At 39.3% G+C, this 17832-nt stretch overlaps 1 protein-coding gene across 1 annotated transcript in view; it reads left to right on the top strand.

The window, feature by feature from the left end:
• Positions 1 to 17832, top strand: part of TG (thyroglobulin) — a 139434-nt gene that overhangs the window by 11604 nt on the left and 109998 nt on the right. Inside the window, exons 9-19 of the mRNA XM_042833912.1 lie at positions 1436 to 2500; positions 4196 to 4783; positions 5585 to 5827; positions 6526 to 6663; positions 7219 to 7296; positions 7662 to 7774; positions 8247 to 8358; positions 9666 to 9866; positions 13746 to 13955; positions 16058 to 16212; positions 16646 to 16802. Of these exons, the coding sequence (XP_042689846.1) occupies positions 1436 to 2500; positions 4196 to 4783; positions 5585 to 5827; positions 6526 to 6663; positions 7219 to 7296; positions 7662 to 7774; positions 8247 to 8358; positions 9666 to 9866; positions 13746 to 13955; positions 16058 to 16212; positions 16646 to 16802 (3060 nt within the window). The remainder of the gene's footprint in view (positions 1 to 1435; positions 2501 to 4195; positions 4784 to 5584; positions 5828 to 6525; positions 6664 to 7218; positions 7297 to 7661; positions 7775 to 8246; positions 8359 to 9665; positions 9867 to 13745; positions 13956 to 16057; positions 16213 to 16645; positions 16803 to 17832) is intronic.

The raw sequence follows: 17832 nt of genomic DNA, 5'->3' as shown, positions 1-17832 counted from the left end.
TTAACTTACTGGTCCCTAGAGGAATGTTCTTCATCCCTGTTATGAAGAGCTAGCACTGAACGCAGGAGGGGTCCATCCTACAGAAAATGCCTTTACAAAGGAAGCACTGTGATGGACTCTAAGTCCATGCCAAGAACTACGGCACAGAGCAAAGGTTCTAAAAGGAGGAGTGAGAAAGATGCTGGTCACAGAGCCTCGGATTACTTGCTAACCTATTTGAGCAGCTTTAGGATTTCTAGCTTCTGTCCTCAGTGCTAGCACTGTTAGTTTTGTAATATTGCCTGGAAATGAAATGCATGAGGAATGGGGATGGGGGTGCAGAATAGAGATGGAAATGCAGGTGGAGGTGGAGACATCCTAAGAAATGTTGTATCATACAAAATCTCTTTGTTCACTGTCTTGTCTCCAATGGTGTCTGCAGTCGTTTTTAGGGACAAAGAGTAAGAAGGAGTCACCTTCCAAGTGTTTGTCTAGTTCCTCTTTAAACTTTTATCCTTCCTAGAATCCTCTAGTAATATGTTTCATAATCATAGTTATGTGCTCTACTTCTTGCTTGAGTCTTTATAACTACAAAGTCTTTCATTTTTCTTCTTTCTTTTGAGCGTTAAGTGATTTTTTTTCAGAGATCCGTCATCAGGGATGTGTGCAGAGTGACTTATTACCATTACTGTCTGCGTATGAATGTACAGAGACTTGAATGGATAGAGGCACCTGTGACATAGCTCACTTGAGATGTGGGTAGCCAGCAATGCTAGGATCTGTTGGTACCCTCAGATCCCTGATGTTTACTTTTGTTGAAGTTTTATGTTTTATTCTCTCATTTAGAGCCCAATTTTGAATGCCATCTGGTTGTTGGCACTCCATTACTGCCAATTTTAACAATTCATTTTCTAAACTCATGTACTGAATTCTTCACTATGAAACTATAAAGATCCAGGTAGGAAACATCCATACATTTCTCGTTAGTGAGCACTCAGTAAAATGACTCTTTCTTTCTTTACTGTAATCTATTTACCTTTCTCTTGTCCACATATTGCATCTGAATCAAGTGTAATTTTTATTAGAAGTAGACCTCCTGTCAAAGTATTAATGTATTTGAAAAAGACTATCTATAGTTTCAGCCATAAAGGTTGGAGTGAGGATTTGCACTGGAAAATACTATAACAAAAAAAAAAAAAAAAAAAAAAAAAGACCAAGAGCAGTAAATTCAGACACAATGAAAGATGTTTGTCTTGAATGGAAAAGTTAATTTCTACATTACGCTTAACAGCATTTTAAATTTCTTTATCAGTATGACTGATGCTTAGTTGGGGATCTAGAGGCAAGTTAAAGTATGCTCAGAAGCATTTACTGGGACTACTTAAAAGGCATCTATAGAGTAGTAAGTTTTGGAGTTTCATGAATTTGTACTTTTTACCTTTTTTTTTTTTTTTAGGTGAAGAACAAACGTGCATCTCTGAGAGACAGCGGGCCTTGTCAAGGATCTTTTATGGCCCTGCTGGGTACTTCAGCCAGTCCGATTTATTTTCCACACCAGATGTACAGTCAGAGAAAAGAGCTGGCTTCTCAAGATCCTGCCCTCCCTCCTTCAAAGAGCTGTTTCTGGACTCTGGATTGTCATCTCCAATCGTGCAAAGTCCATATGCCAGCCAGATTCCTGGGCTAGAATCCATCCTTAGTGAAGCCATCTCAGGAATGTTCCCATCAAGGGAACTGGCTCAAGTGGCATTGCGATTTACTGACAATCCAAAACGCTTCCAAGAAAACCTCTTTGGAGGAAAGTTCTTGAAGAATATGATCCAGTTTAACTTCACTGGGGCACTTGGCACTAGTGGTAAATACAGCATTGGGCAGTTTTTCACACAGGAAGATGCAACCGAGAGGAATAGCAGCCAAGGCCTTCTGCAGTCAGCTGTGGCCTTTCCATTGGAAATATCAAAGGACAGCTCCATTTTGAGTCAAGCTCTTGTAGACAGCTTTGGCCGCACAGTAACTCTTCAGGACAATCGGAATATGATTAAATTCCTTTCCTCTGTCCTGGAACTTCCAGAGTTCTTTACTTTCCTTCAACAAGTTATTTCTGTCCCCAGAAGCATTGCTGAAGATTTAGGTGAAGTGGTGAAACTAGCACTGGGATCCAAAGACTGTGGTGAGGAAACAAGGGACCTGTTTGTTCCAACGTGCACCAAGGAGGGGAGGTATGAGGAAGTTCAGTGCTATGCAGGAGAGTGCTGGTGCTTGGACACTTCAGGTAAAGAAGTACCAGGCTCAAGAGTTCAAGGTGAACGTCCTAGGTGTCCCTCTGATTGTGAGAAGCAAAGGAGAAACTTGCAGAACCTGAAACAAAGCCTGTCTGCAGGATCAGATCTTTTTATTCCCTCTTGTACCAAGAATGGCGACTTTCTGCCACTTCAGTGTTATGGGACAAATTGCTTCTGTGTTGATTTGAATGGAAAGACTATTCCAGGAATAAGAGGAAATATTGGAAAATCCATAAAATGTAAGTTCTGGGAATTGGGAATTTTAAAAGTATCTATTTATAATATCTATTTAAAGATAGTTCTTTACTTTGTTGGAATTTCGTGATTTATTTCTTCATATTTGGTTGTTTCTGAAAATGTATAAATGATTGTCCCCTAACACAAAAGAATGTTATCCCTACAGTTGAAGGGGAATTAAGGGAAATAAAGTGTATTTAAACTTGGTATCCTAAGTCTAAGGGAGACAGTCCCTTTTTCTTTCAGTATGTAAGACAGGTATACTCACAGCAGATAGCCTGAGATCTTGTTATGTGCCACTGACATCTGTCTCTACTTAAATATGTAGTGTAGTGTGCGTAACATCTCCAATACCCGTGAGACACAGAGCATCTGTATGCCCCTAGCCAAGTGAAAACCTCTTCTGCTTCCAGGACAAAGTAACTTGTGTAGCACTGCCTCATTCTTGTCCTGAGAGCTGAAGTGATTTAATGCTTTAAACCATGAGCTTCTTTTGGCTTAGGAGTGTATCTTTAACTTGGTAGACCATCATAGGAGACCAAACATAAAAGATATATACAAAAGCTAATTGATTTCTCATAATCACTGTATAGACAAATCAGAAATGAGTGAGTCAGAAATGACTTGTCAGGCACACTTTGGTATTGTGCCTTGCTTACAGACTATCAAGTGCCTCTTTTAATCTTCTATTAATGTAATACAAAGGAAAAAGGAAGCACACAGAATCATGGAATGGCTTAGGTTGGAAGGGACATTAAAGATCATAAAGTTCCAGCAGTTCCAGCCCCGTAGGCCAGGGTTGTTTGTCTTTCATGGTTCTGTGAACTGAAAACAGCACATCAACAAGAGGAACAGCCCAAGAGAAAATCCTGTTTCTTGCACTGGAAGGAATAGTAGAGTAACCAGCATATGATACAGTATGGACACAAAAGGAGCTCTTTTGAATAGCAGTTTGTAGAAGTACTGGTCAATTCATCACCATGTTCTAGGTTGGTAGGAGATTGATTTGTAGCAGTGCATCTGGAGTGCAGCTAAAAATAAACAGTTTTATAATGCTGTGGTGTGCAAGGGGTGAGCTCCTGTGTTCTGCCATGTTTGTAGAACTGCTGGATGGCAAAATGAGATTTGGCTCTGGAGGTGGCAGAAAAACTTTCCAAAAGAAAACTCATTCACGCCTGTATTCTGAAGGATGGCATTTTTACATTCAGCTATGACATTCATTGCAGAGTAGAAAGACAGGACAACGTGACTGAAAATTCTAGTAAAGTTCAAGAGGAAATAAAGTCAGTATTACCCTACTATTCACATCATTTATCTTGCAATGACTGGCTGAAGAAAGATCACCTACCAGATTTTCTAGTGCATCTGAAAATGCTTACTTGATGTGATCAGATTCAGGAAGCTGTTTAGGGCATGAAACTCCTGTCTCCCTGGTAAGAACTACAAGCATCTAATCAGATTTTGTTTAAATTTCTGAATACACCTTTAAAGGTTCATACGCCTTTAAGAATCTTATTCTGGCCCAACATAGCAGAAATGGTTGCCCTTAATAATGGGCCAAAAATGTTGTTTTGGGGACAAATGAGAAGCATCAGTAATAGTGTTCATGGCATAACAGTGAGAATGTTCAGGTTGCAAGTATTGTATGTCTTCTCTGCATTCATAAGATGTGCTATGCATGTTTTTCATTTCCTCAGGCCCCAGTGCTTGTCAAATCACAGCTGGACAGGAGTTTCTAAAGACTCTGAAGCTCCTGTTGTCAGACCCAAGTTCTCTGACTCAACTCTCCAGCATTTACCTACCCCAGTGTGATACTGATGGTGCCTGGAGGCAAGTGCAGTGCAATGGTCCTCCTGAGCAAGCTTTTGAGTGGTACGAAAGGTGGATTACAGAGAACAACGAAGGCAAAACTCTGCCCATTGCCAATCTATTGAACATTCTAATTGGATATAAAAATGCATCTTCCAAAGGTTATTCAGGTTTTATTGAAGCTTTGTATGAGACTGGGCACCAGAATGTCTTCCCAGCTTTCACCTCATACTCATCCTTTGCTGATCTTCCACCTGAAGTACTGGAGGGAAATTTGACCTCTGTATCTGAGAACATTTTATTGGATCCATACACGTTCTGGCAGCTTCTGAATGAGGAGTTTACCTATTACCCAGGAGCCTATGCTGATTTCAGTGCTCCATTAAGCCACTTTGAGCTTCGTGATTGTTGGTGTGTTAACAGCAATGGGGAAGAACTGCAAGGAACAAGGGCAGAAGTGAACCAGGTACCGACATGTAAGTAACAGAATTGCTGGCATACAAATAGACGTTTTTCTGGTCTTTGATTTTATACCACAAGAGAAAAATTCCTTTCATGTGCAGTGAAGTAGGAGATAATGGGTTAGGGAAAGATTATTGATAGTGCCATTATCACTGACCACCTGAGGAGAGAAAACTCATTTTTGGAAAATAAATGGTCTCTCTTCTTTGGCAATATGGATAAATGAAGTCCTATATCAGGGAGTGTAGTTATATACTGCAAGGTGCTTATCCAGATACCAAAGGATACTACAAAGCTAGAAGCACTCTGTGAAGACTCGTAGGGAAAACTGACTGTTAAACTAACTGATGTAAAGGATTTCCAAGAACGCCTTAACACTATAGAGGAGGAATTTTATTCACTGTTTCCTGTTATTCAGTCAAGAGTAACAGGTATGCCCTAGAAGTCCAACAGGATAAGAATGAGGCCATCACTGATATTTGGTAAGCCCTCTGTTTAGAGCATCTCCACCAGAGCTGTTGATCCTTCATTGGAGTTATTTCCAGCAGACAAACTAGATTATAAATGGAGTTGTTGAAACCATAAACCATTCATATCATACAGTAATTTTCCAGCTGGAAGAAAGAGTGGGCAAGGAGTGGTGAAGAAACCAGTTCTGTGGGCAGAAGAGAAATATAATAAAAGAGATTAGCAGAGTTATTTTAGCAGAAAAGCTTCCACTAAACTGTTTCATTGTTTCAGTGTGTTTAACTGCCAACTATCCAAGTCTGTAGATGTCTGGAAAGAATAGGTGAACTTCCCTCTGCTTTCTACAGGTCCTGGTATATGTCAAAGTATTCAGCAAGAAGCTGTGAAATTTATAGAGGAGACAGAGCAACTAATCCGAGCCTCAAACACTTCCCACTTCCCTTTTGGAGAGAGCTTCTTGATGGCAAAGGGAATGCAGCTCATGGACAGTGACCTCCTGCGTTCTACTCGGCCCTACGAATCAGAGATGATGATCTCTGAGAAGTTGTTATCAGGCAGTGACTATGCTCTCCAGCTGGCTGCACAATCAGGTGGGGGGAGAGGGAGATGAGGAATTTGAATTAAAAGGATTAAGTCTAGGATCTGTGCAAGAGTGCTGTATGGCAAATTCAACTTTGCTGAAAGACGAGAGCAACTCGCAAATGTTGCTTAATGGTCAATTAACCTAACCCAAGAGCTGATTTCAATTGTCTTGTATGAAGAAAAGTTGAGGGAGTTGGGCTTGCTTAGCTTGGAGAAGAGAAGGCTCCAAGGAGACCTCATTGCAGCCTTCCAGTACTTGAAGGGAACTTACAAGCAGGAGGGGGACCAACTCTTTACACAGTCTGCTAGTGATAAGACAAGAGAGATTGGCTTTAAACTAAAAGTGAGGGATTTAGGTTGTATATTAGGAACACATTTTTTACTGAGAGGGTGATATGGCATTGGAACAGGCTGTCTGGAAAAGCTGTGGATGCCCCATCCATGGAGGTGTTCAGGGCCAGGTTGGTTGGAGCCCAAGGCAACCTGGTCTAGTGGGTGGCAACTAGCCCATGGCGGGATGTTACAAATAAATGGTCTGTAAGGTCCCCTCCAACCTAAGCCATTTAATGATTCTTTGATATGTATGACACCTTGCATAGTTAAGATATGGGTACTCTATCTACCTTCAGTGTTTGCAAATATGTACTTTTAAAATATCTTTTCTTGTTTTGGCCACCAATATCTTTCTCTTACTCATATTTTACAGTCTTGCATTTCTACTGGCAGAATCACTTTACATTGAAAGGTTTTGCTGGAGAAGCTACGCAGCTGGGATTTCATCCCTACATCCCACAGTGTGATGGCCTGGGAAACTGGGAGCCAACTCAATGCTATGAGAGCACAGGTGAGCTACCCCTCACAAAATACTCTAATTTAAAAAATAGAAAACCTGTATTCTTGTAGCCAAACCAGAAGGAGGTGGATAGGTGAGCTATATGATGGGTGAAAAATTGATTGCAATGAGTGACTCAAGTGACAGTTCATCAGGTTTCAAAAATCAGTCAATGTTCAGATGCTCGCTGCTAGGAGTGTTCCTCAGAGGTAAACTCAAGAATCAGCAATTGTTTAATACTTCTGCTAATGATTTATTAATGATCAAGGCAACAAGATGGAGTACACTCTCAGCAAGTCTATGCATTACAGGAAATTGCTGGGAATAGATGTTATACTGTACAATTTGCAAAGAAGGTTCTTACCAGAGGTGCTAAGTTTCCATTCTCAGTGCTGCTCAGAAGTATGGTCTGTTTTTCTCTGGAAATCAGAATTAACTGTGTCTGCAGCTTAGTGACCACTTTCTGTGGTGACACAGTGAGTCAAAATCCTCCAGGAATGCAACAAATTTAAACAGGAATACTGCAATACAGTATCTACAGTAAATCTGTTTTTCTTCCCTGGGCAGGTCATTGCTGGTGTGTGGATGAAAGAGGACGCTATGTTATGGATTCCTTGGTTTCACGCTCAGCGGAACGTCCCAAATGTCAGTTGGCTTTTCTTCTTAAGTGTCTGTGCTTACCTATTCTTAAAAGTTTTAATTTTTATTGAAAATTCTAGCATGCTATGTATGAAGAGAGGCTTGTTTTTAACCAGTGTAAGAGAAAGGAGACCTTTGTGTTTGATTTTGCTCATGTCTTTTATTTCATTATGTATGAATTTGGATCTCATGATTTGGGAATTGACCCCCCTACTGTTGTTACCTGACAGTGATCAGATGTCCCCTGCCTGACACTGCAGCAAAGCCTCATGTAGATAAGCAAAGGAGATGGAGGCGTGCCCCTTTCTCTATGTTGGGTTTGAGAACTTCGTTTTATTTTAGGATGCATACATATGTTCTCCCTCTTGTAGGTCAGACGTCATGCCAGAGATCTCGAGCCAATGCCTTAATCTCCAACTGGAGACAGAGTGGCTCAAAGCTGGATGCCTCTGCAACAGATCTGTTTGTCCCCTACTGCCTTGAGGTAATTCAGCGTGGCTGAGGAAAGGTGTATCAAAACCTTCCTGGTTTTGCTACAACCATGCTAAAGACCCACAGAGATTCAGTCGAAGCTCACTAAGTGTCCCTTTGTGCATTCTTATTAAGCTGAATGAAAAGGGTTCAACAAAACAAAAGGGAGGTTTTCCCTCCATAAATCAGTCCACGATGCTCTTGAAATTTGCCAGCGAGTGATGTAGAGCCCTGAGCTGGGGAAGGAACAGAAATTTCAAACCAAGGTCATACCAGAAGTTAATCCCAGTGAGCTTTCAGTCTATGTACTGCTCCTCTCAGGACCTGATATGAGTATTTTAGTATTTTGTTTTTCTTCTTAACATGCATTAAAGGACAAAAGTAAATATAACCAAATATTTTAACCAGGCTTTTGGGATATGAATGCTAGTGTGTCTATGCTAGTATATGTTGCTCTGCAATGACATGTAATTGATATTTCTTAGACAGGAGAATACACCGTGCTACAGAGATCTTATGCAAATACTTGGTGTGTAGATCCTGAGTCAGGAGAAGTATTTCAGCCTGGCAACAAAGATTCAGATGGCAATCCTGAGTGTGAGTAATGTTTTACCCACAGGCTGTGATGGCACTGGTAATGTCTCATGCTTTGCTGCACGTGTACTTCTGTACTTTCCTTTTTGGAATGATTCCCATGGAAATACGGAGGTCTTATGGTTGGATTCCTCAATGATAAGTTCATGCAAGTACAGTCTTTGAGAGGATAGCTGAAGATAGTTGCCATTTACTTTCATAACAAGAAACAAACCAGTGTTCAAAAACTGATTAATAACCTATGTTCTCTTTATATTCATGCCACTGCAGAAAAGTTTGCAGGCTCATGAGTTTTCAGGATGAATTCTGAGCTGTAGGAGCTGAACGACATGCAGTAGGAGAGCAACAGAATCACAGCTTTGAGTCCATTTAACATGGTCCTTGACTGCTCTGTGCAGAGTGATTAAATCTATATTATCTTTATGTTGTCTTCAAATAGAGATAGAGGTTGTTCTTCAAATAAAGGTGGAACTGTTGAACTCTCATCAGAGATGGAAGATCTTATACTAGGATTCTGTGATTCTGTGAAAATTCCTCCAAAAGGCTGGAGAAACCCTGCGCAGAGAAATTGAGATGCCCAGTAGGAATTAATCCCCTGGCTCTGCTCTGTGTTTCTTTCTTCAGTTCCTCAGCTAGTGATTTTCTGATTTCCATCTCCCATAGAAAATTTGGGAGAATGATCTTCAGGCTTCAAGCAAAATTTCTGCCAGAACATCCATGTCAAGAGCAGATAATTGCTGAAGATGGGATAGCAAATTAGTACCTTGGTCTGACCCAGCAAGTCTGCTCAGCTCTTCTTATAGATAACCTACTGATAGAAGTCGGGTTGTAGATGTGCAGCATACCAGATGGGAGATAAGTAACTGTGTTGCCTGAAGAAATAGTAGTTGAATATTTGTTACCTGAATCACTACCCAAATTTACTCCAACACTTGTGGATTAACAAAATTAGTGAATATCAATTTTATTGGGGTGAATGTTTTGGATCTTCTTGGGTTTGGACGGTTCCTCAAGCACACGTCACTGTTTTGTTTATTTGTGAGAAATAATAACAATTGCTGTTTATAAAAGCATATGTGTGAGGTTATGTTGTAACATTATTAAATATTCTTATCATATCTTTTACTTTTTTTCCACCATTTTCATGGTACAAATTCATACAACAATCACTACAATCTTTAGGAAAAAAGTGTATGTTGTCTAGTGCATCTAAAATTACACATATTTCTAAATAAGTTATTGCTATATTCTATTTTTCAGATGATCAGTTTGTCTTCTGTTCTGCATCTTGCAACAATCTTTCTTTATAGGTCCTAGTTTCTGTAATATGTTGGAGTTGAGAACTAGTTTACGAGAAGCTGGGAAGGGTTACATTCCAAAATGTGAAGAGCCCAGTGGGATATTCTCACCTGTGCAGTGCACCCAGGATGAAGAAAGCTGCTGGTGTGTGTTTGACAATGGAGAAGAGGTACCTGGGACACGAATAAGCGGAGGAAGACCTGCATGTGAAAGTGAGTTGCTGCTCTGCAAGTTCGACTCTGGAACCTGAGCCAAAACTACATTTTACTAGTGTTTTGTTATGTTTAAGCTTTTTTTTTTTCAGACTGTTAGAGAGATTTTTGCTCAGGTGGTATCATCATCTTTGTCTTATAGTAGACTTCTGAGCTACCTGGACATAGTGTCCCATTTTCCTCAAGTGCTTTGTCAGGAGAAAGAAGAAGGGAATGAATCTTTGACTCCTCCTAATTCATAAAATTGGTTAAATCTAAGAGCTGTTAAGCTAAGCTAAGAAGTCAATCTGAATAGGCTGCTGCAAACTTGAACCAGTTCCAGTCTGAGCTGCCTCTGGGATTAAAAGCCATCCAACTGACTAAAATAAAATTTAAAAAATGTATGCTTCTGCCATTCTTTCTGCTGGCTAGTGATCAGAATTGTGGAAAGGATGTGCCAAAACACTACATATTTGCAGAGTATTTCTGACATTATTAGAGCTGTGAAGTACTGGATTTCATTCATGGTTTCCAGTGAGATGTCCAAGTGGGAGACATTTGGATAAATTCTATTACCTATTGTCTTCAAACATTTTCCCAACACTGAAATAAGCTAAACAAATTAAGATTTCTATAAGGCCATTATCCAAAGTGCAATGATTAGTTGAAATTACAGATGTAAAAAAGAAAACCTTCAACTTCAGAGCCAGCACCTGCAGAACACCACAGTTTCCATAGTTCATTCATTGTTTGTTTTTTTTTTAATGAGAGGTGTTGGTAGGTTTTAGAAAATGAGTCCCCATGACAATAAATTGCTTAGGTATCCTTTAGAGATTCTGCTATATAATAAGAAAAAATGTGCCCACCATGCTGACTGTGTCAGCCCAACTAGCTGTAAAGCATTTTCATAATTGATACAATAATCAATCAGGTAACTTCTCTACCAATTTGGAAACCAGCTACATCATTTCATTTGGAATCTCTTATACTGGCAGACAGCTTCGAGAATAGGATCATTTGAGAAGACACGAGGAAATCACGGGGCTTATTCTGCCCCAAGCAGTGTGGTGCTATCTAGAGATGCTTAACTAGGCTCTGAAGAAATGAATTCCAGAGCTAGTGTGCTATCGTTATGTGCATCTTTATAGCTACTCAGAGAGGCAGAGCTTATTAGTCTAATAAATATATTGCTGCCATCTTGCTTTCAGGTTATGGGCTAGGATTTCTGACACTGGACTGCATAATATTTGTTTATTGTTTTGTTTGGACCAGCTGGAGGAACTCAACGTGGTGCACAGCACTCAGTAGTGCAAACCGATTTTCTGATAGACTCTGAAGGTGAACATAAAAAGTGGAGGAGCTTGCAGTAGGCCAGAGAAGTCAGAATTAGTTGTAAATGCAAAGTCCTTTATATCTCCTTATCTTCACATAAGATCATTTTCTGGATTTCCTGCTAAGTTCTGAAGGATACGATAAAGAATGTTTAAATGTACCCTGGGATATGGCTCTGATTTTCTGGATTTTGGTTGCACATTTGATATTTCTTGGAATCCTGAAATATTGTAGTTTTCATAGAGGAAACAGTGACTGAATGATTAATGATCTTCCATTTTTGAAAGACTGAGCTGAGAAATAATTGCTTAAAGAATATATTGGAAACCTGGGGAACTGTTTGTTATCTTCTATGTAAAAATACCATTGAAATAAACTTCAGTAATTTTCCTGGATTTTGAAAAAGCAATAGAATTTTTTCATGCTAGACAACTTAGTAATGGTATAAAATTAAGAACAAATTATTTTCCCCCTCAACCTACTCAGTTTGGAATCCACTAATAACTATTCTGTGAAATGGAAAGAATATTCTTTCACCATCTTGGAGATCTTCTCAATCAGTGAAAGAAGCTGTTGTGGTGGGAGAATACAATCAATGTCTCCTCCAGCATCGGAACAGACAGCTGTAAACACCAAGTAATAACTTTTGAGTGCCCAGTTCTTACAATGTAGTTTTCATTAGATTAATCATTTCCATCAGCAACAGAATTCAACAACTTCTATTTGACATGCAAGAGAGCTGATGCCAAGTATCCTGGCAGTCCCCACGTACACCTCCCATCCCTATGCCTGCCATCCACAGCTCTGGCTGGAGATAGAGAAGACAGAGCCTTTTTTGGAGAAGATACTTTCCTTCTGGAAATGTTTAGAAACACCTGTGAAACCAGAGTCAGTATTCAATTTGATTCTGGCTCATTCCTCCTGGACCAAGAGGAAGAAACAGAGGAATGAAAAAATGGTGAAGGCTTGATAATCATAATATAGGGAGCTACATCTATAGAGAGAGATCAATGAGCAAATTGCTGATCATCTTGGCTGGTTGATGGGGTCTTGGATGGAAACTGTGAACTAAATCAGGAAACCATTCATCCTCTTTATTTTTTGCATGCTGTCTGTTTTTCTAGTTTATACACAAGCTCCCTTTGGGACAGACAGTACAAGACTGTAGGAGCATATGGCTGAGGCTGGATTTGACTTGATGGGTAAAAAAAAGTTTTAGAGAAATAAAGGGAACACAGAACTGGCTTTTAATATTTATTAACTTTGAATAAAGGGTTATTAATAGAATTTGCATGTAACAGTGGATGTAGTTTGCACTGATCATGATAAATGCTACTATCCATTGCAGAATGATATCTTATAGTCCTATCATCTCTAGTGGTTTCATAAAACAAGGACACCAGCTTTCTATCTTTACTTAAAGAGAGATATGAAAGAGGAAGAGTGTAGTGTCTCCATTTACAGAATTGTTAACAAAAAGATGTTATAAGGGAATCTTGGAAGGAAAAGGATAAATTTTGTAAGTCAGAAAGACCAATTTAAAACCCTTATATTTCAGAATTACAATGTCCATGGCTGGAAAACAAAGAAGTACTGTAGCACATTGGATCCCAGATTCATCCTGCAAAGTTGTGAACATTAAATTAATTTCCATAACTCCATAAGCAGGGAAGGCAGAAACTGCTCAGATGTGAGCCATCAGCAGAACCCGTCTTCCTCCAACAGCAGGCAGATTGGGACTGATCTGGGTGTTGTTGTTTGGAGAATGACATACAGCAAGCAGATGAATTGTAGGATATGAGACCTTTTCTTAATATTTTCTGACTTAGGCAGCTGTTATTTTTTTCCTTTCCATTTTGTAGATCTGGAACTCAGAAGTGTGTATAAACATTAGTAAAATATATAGTATACATATGATGTATAAGAAATAGTTGGGAAGTAGGTTGGGATTTGGCTAGTATTGAACAAACCAGTTCATCTGTACACATTAGTAGAAGTTAAAAATCATCGTAGTTAGCTTGTTATATTAGTCTGTTGTAGTAGGCAAGAAGGTCTGAAAATACTGTATTGATAAAGAGTGAGTTGAAAGGCAGATCTTGCACTGTAATTCGAAAGCCGTGTCTCACAGCTAGGGACCTACTGTGTCACCAAGGAACATCCTGGTGCAGTTCAGTTCTTGATCGTAAAGTTTTTGAACTCCATTCTAAATCAAACTGAGATTTTTTTTGGCCCTGTCTATTTCCACTGGATATCTTCCACGAAAGTCGATGGTAAGAAACCTTCTTCTCATTTCCTGCTTAAATTTATTCATGACTGTTTTAAACCTATCTGTTCTCATACACCATGCATGCATCTTTCTGTACCCAGTGTGTTACCCTTTAAAGTCAGTAGGAATCTTTTAGTGAACTGGTTAGTGAACTGAACCAGGCTGACATCCAACCAGTTTTAAGTTGGTACGAGGGGGAAATGCACAACGTGCTGTCCATGTTATGTGAGGACTGTGAGGACATTTTAATAGGAGTGTACCACTCTATGTACTAATCTGTCCCCTTCCTCTCCCGTTTAAAGGTCCCCAGTGTGCTGTGCCATTTGGTACCTCTTCTGTCCTCAATGGAGCTGTGTTCTGTGCCAATGATTCTGGGCAGATGCTGGGCGTTCAGCAGTGCCGGCTGGCGTGCCGCCAGGGCTATAAGAGCGCTGCTTCCAACACGCTGTTCCAGTGCGATGTGCAGAAACATCTATGGATCTCAGCTGCCCCACTCTACCACGCCTGCCAGAGTACGTCTAATTACCATGGGTTGGGAAGGGCACAGAGCAATGTAAAAATATCTTCAAAAATCCTGTTTCATTCATCATGAAGTTACAGTGTGAGTTGAAATGATAGGATGCAGTTATGTGGGAGTTTCTGAACTAAGGTGCAGTAGATCAATCCTGTCTTCTGCTATCTCATCTCTGTACCTTGCTGCCTATGCCTGAAATAGTCCAGCTTTTCTGCAACATCTTACTATAAATAGTTATTCAATCTATATGCAGATTTTCCTTTGCAAGTTAAAAGATGCTGGCACCATGAAATGATTCTGATGGAAATACTTAGTTCTGGAAGAACAGATGAGCACCAGATGTTTGAATTTGGCAGAACTTGAATATTTATTTGCACAATCAAGTCAATGTTACTTCTGCATCTTTTGTAGCAGTCTGTTTTTTAGGATTATGGCTTTCACAGGCTGACACAGTATTTTTCAAATCATTTTTCTTTCAAGAGAAAACAAACAAACCCTTTAAATCTCGGAATAACAAATTCTCTCTTCAGTGCTCATGTAATTGAGTATTAATATTGGCTTTTCATTTATTTCAAATAAATGAAATAAATGAATGCTGAACTTTGACGAACTTCAGATCCTGATGCCAAGTTTGCAGCTATTCCTCATTTCCAGAACGGATGAGTCTTGAAACTCCTGTGTTACCAGAGCTCTATTCCAAATGTAAACGATGTTAAGCTTTGAATTTTGGATTGAGATTTTTGTTTGCCCTTAATCATGTTTGTGACGTTTTTATGCTATATAATGAGGTAACTTCTGAGTTTGTCTAATGGCAGTTGAATAGCTGTTTATGGGGAGTATGCAATAATCTAATACAAGTTTCTTCTTAACGTAGGCCAAGGGATTTTGCTCAGCAATTTTGTGTTTGAAACAGAGTGATTTTAGGGAGAGAGGAAAAAAAATTCTAACATGTCTGATGGTTACTGAACAAACTTCACAATAATGGACAATTCACCACATCATTTTACACACCACATTATCCATTTGTTCCAATGGATAATTACCCACACCCTCAAAAATTTTATTTCCTGTCCCTAATGTGTACACTTACAGCTTGTGGTTAAATCAGCTCTTATCTACTGTCCAATAACCTAAACAGACAGAGGGCTTTGTGCCTTTCAGGAAGAAGCAGGTTTCCGTGCCCCTTGGTCCTTCCCATTGCTCTCTTTGAACTCTTTCGAGGCTTTTTTACATTTGTTTAGGGAGCAAGCAACTGGGAATTGTGCTCCATGAAGTGACCCTTGTACACAGTGCAGTGAGGATCTATAGAGGAGCACAGCGAGAGAGAGCTCTGCCACTTCTCCATGCTGAAGGGACAAGAGCCAACTCCATTTGGAGGTTATGTGATCATATCACCCCTATTCTGAACCTGAGAGAATGAAGTCCTCAAGAACCCTGTGATCAGGATAAGCCCAGTGGAGACAAGAAATTTTCACCTTTTTGATTTTTCCTGACTAAGAACTGTCCAAATAGATTTTCGTTTTGAGATTGATGAGGCCATCATTTTCTCAATGGTTTGTGTGATTTGGCTTGCTGCTGAAAGATCAGAAGCCACTTGAAATGTCCATGTCAGAGCTATTATTATGCAATCAAATTTATTGTCTCTCAAAGCTTGATCTCAAGTTAATTTGACAAGCTAGGCTTCTGAAGGGCCATTTGAATTAGTATTAACCATTATAATGATTTTATCTAAGAAAAGTGAAGGTTTATAGGTCAATAATTCCTTTTTTTTTCTGTTTCTTTCTTGGTTGTTGGCATAACATTAGCAGTTCTCTGGAAATTTGTATCTGCCAAGTCTTATAATTTCCCTTATCATTCTGTGGGTTAGCAATCTCTTTATTGTTTAACTATTACACCTGGCTTTCTCTATCGTGCACAGCATACATATTTACCAAACACACTCTACTGACAGCTCTATTATTTCCACCATGTTTTTACAGGGAGATGCTATTGATGAAGATCAAAATGAAATTCAATGATGTCATCTTTTTGAAGTAACTTTGAAAATCAGTTTCTACATTGTATACTGAAGCTAATAAATGCCCTTCTATTTATTTTTAGAACTCCAATTATTTCAGACAGTCCAAGCTCAAACACACTTTCAGCTCCTGCTACCTCCTCAGAAGACCTGTAGTTCTGACTACTCTGGTTTACTCCAGGCATTCCAGATATTTATTTTAGATGAGTTGAAGGCTCGTGGTTTTTGTCACCTCCAGGTAATTTCAGTTCCTTATTCTTTGTTGCTTAAATAATAAAATTTATTAAAAAAAAAAAAAAAAAAAAAAAAAGAGAACTGTATGAAAGAGAGTAGAATTTTGCATCTGTAAAATAGAGGGAACAGCAGAAGATACTATGAGGTCTGCCAGGGCTGATAGCATATGGAGAACAAGGAAACCAGGATATTTAGACTCACTGTCCCCATGTTGGGCAGATCAGATTAATGGTAGCCATAGAAGTCATTAGTCCAATATTCATTAAAATGTGTTGTGATGGAAGCAAACCTTTTAAATCTTGGTTTATGCTTGTTTTTACAAGCCCTTTTGAAAATATTGCCTTGAGCATATCACAGTGCAAATGAGCAGAGAAAGACTAAGAACCAGGAGATTCTAAGGCCGACTAACTTTAATTTCATTTAATTTTGAATTCAAGGTAAATGCTTTTGGAAACACTGGCTCAGTTTCTGTCTGTGACGATTCCTCTGTCTATGTTGAATGCCTGAGTGTGGACCGCCTGGGGGTGAATGTCACATGGAGGGCTCTGCTGGAAAACATCCCAGCAGCTTCTCTCCCTGACTTACACAATATTGGTAAGTTTTTCCTCTGATGTTTCTGTTAATCAAACCTTCTTTGCTTCCTAATGGTTTTGTTTTCCTCTGTCTGCTCTTAGGAGGCAATAAAAAGGCAGTGTACACAAATGCTCACTGAAAGAGTCCTTGTAACACTGGAGTTTTTTCTGAGCCTTTGGTGTTATATTTCTCTTTTCAGCCTGTGACTACAGAATGAAAAGAGGATATAATTGAGTATTGCTTTCAGATAATGCTGCCTCTCCCAGCTCCTTTAGCAGGAAAATTAGATTACTTGCTATGAGCTGAACTGATCTAGAGATTAATTTCCATTGGGCAGGTCCTCCATAGTGGAAAACATTGTGTTCTTTATCAGATTGGACTTGGAGAAACAAAATTCACGCATTGCCGAAAAAGAAAACCAATTCCTCCAAAGTATGTGTGGGGGTTTTTTTCCTTTTGTTTTTATTGCCTTACATTGGACAGTCAAGAATGATCCTTACCTCAGAAGTCCTAAAGCAAGTATGCAGTCCACTGACTGGTGGATCTCCACTGTGGTTTAAAAGTGAGCTTGAGATGGTGTAAGGAGCTTCTTTCAAAGCAGTCAGCATTTCCTCTTAAAATAAAAGAAGAAAAAGACACATTCCAAGTTCAAATGCCCTCTGTGCCAGCATTTTTCTAGTTTCCTGGCTTTGCAATAATGTTCCCAGAACTAAATATAAAAAACTCTGCCTGCACATGTTCTTCTCTCTAATTCTGAGACGTAGAGACGTGACATACAGGCTGATCAGAACCAAGTTTAAAAGCCTTTGGGACTTGAGTAGAGGGTGCACTGATCATGTGTGGTTCCTGGCTATACTGTGTGTTTATGTTTGCATTCATTCAGTTGTACGAGATTATAAAGGAAACATAAATATTACGTGGTTTGTAGAAGGTGGATCAAAGTATGGTTTAGTTTGGGTTTATACAGAAGTTTACATCTGAAAGCATTCTGCTTTGAAGACGTTACATTTTTTTACCCTCTCAACGCTATTATTTCCCCATAGTACTAAAA

Source organism: Centrocercus urophasianus, unplaced genomic scaffold (assembly GCF_019232065.1).
Source record: "Centrocercus urophasianus isolate 14NV4802_14NV808 unplaced genomic scaffold, USGS_Curo_1.0 seq_11, whole genome shotgun sequence".
In the NCBI taxonomy this organism is placed as follows: Eukaryota; Metazoa; Chordata; class Aves; order Galliformes; family Phasianidae; genus Centrocercus; species Centrocercus urophasianus.
This window is presented reverse-complemented; position numbering and strand designations above follow the sequence as displayed.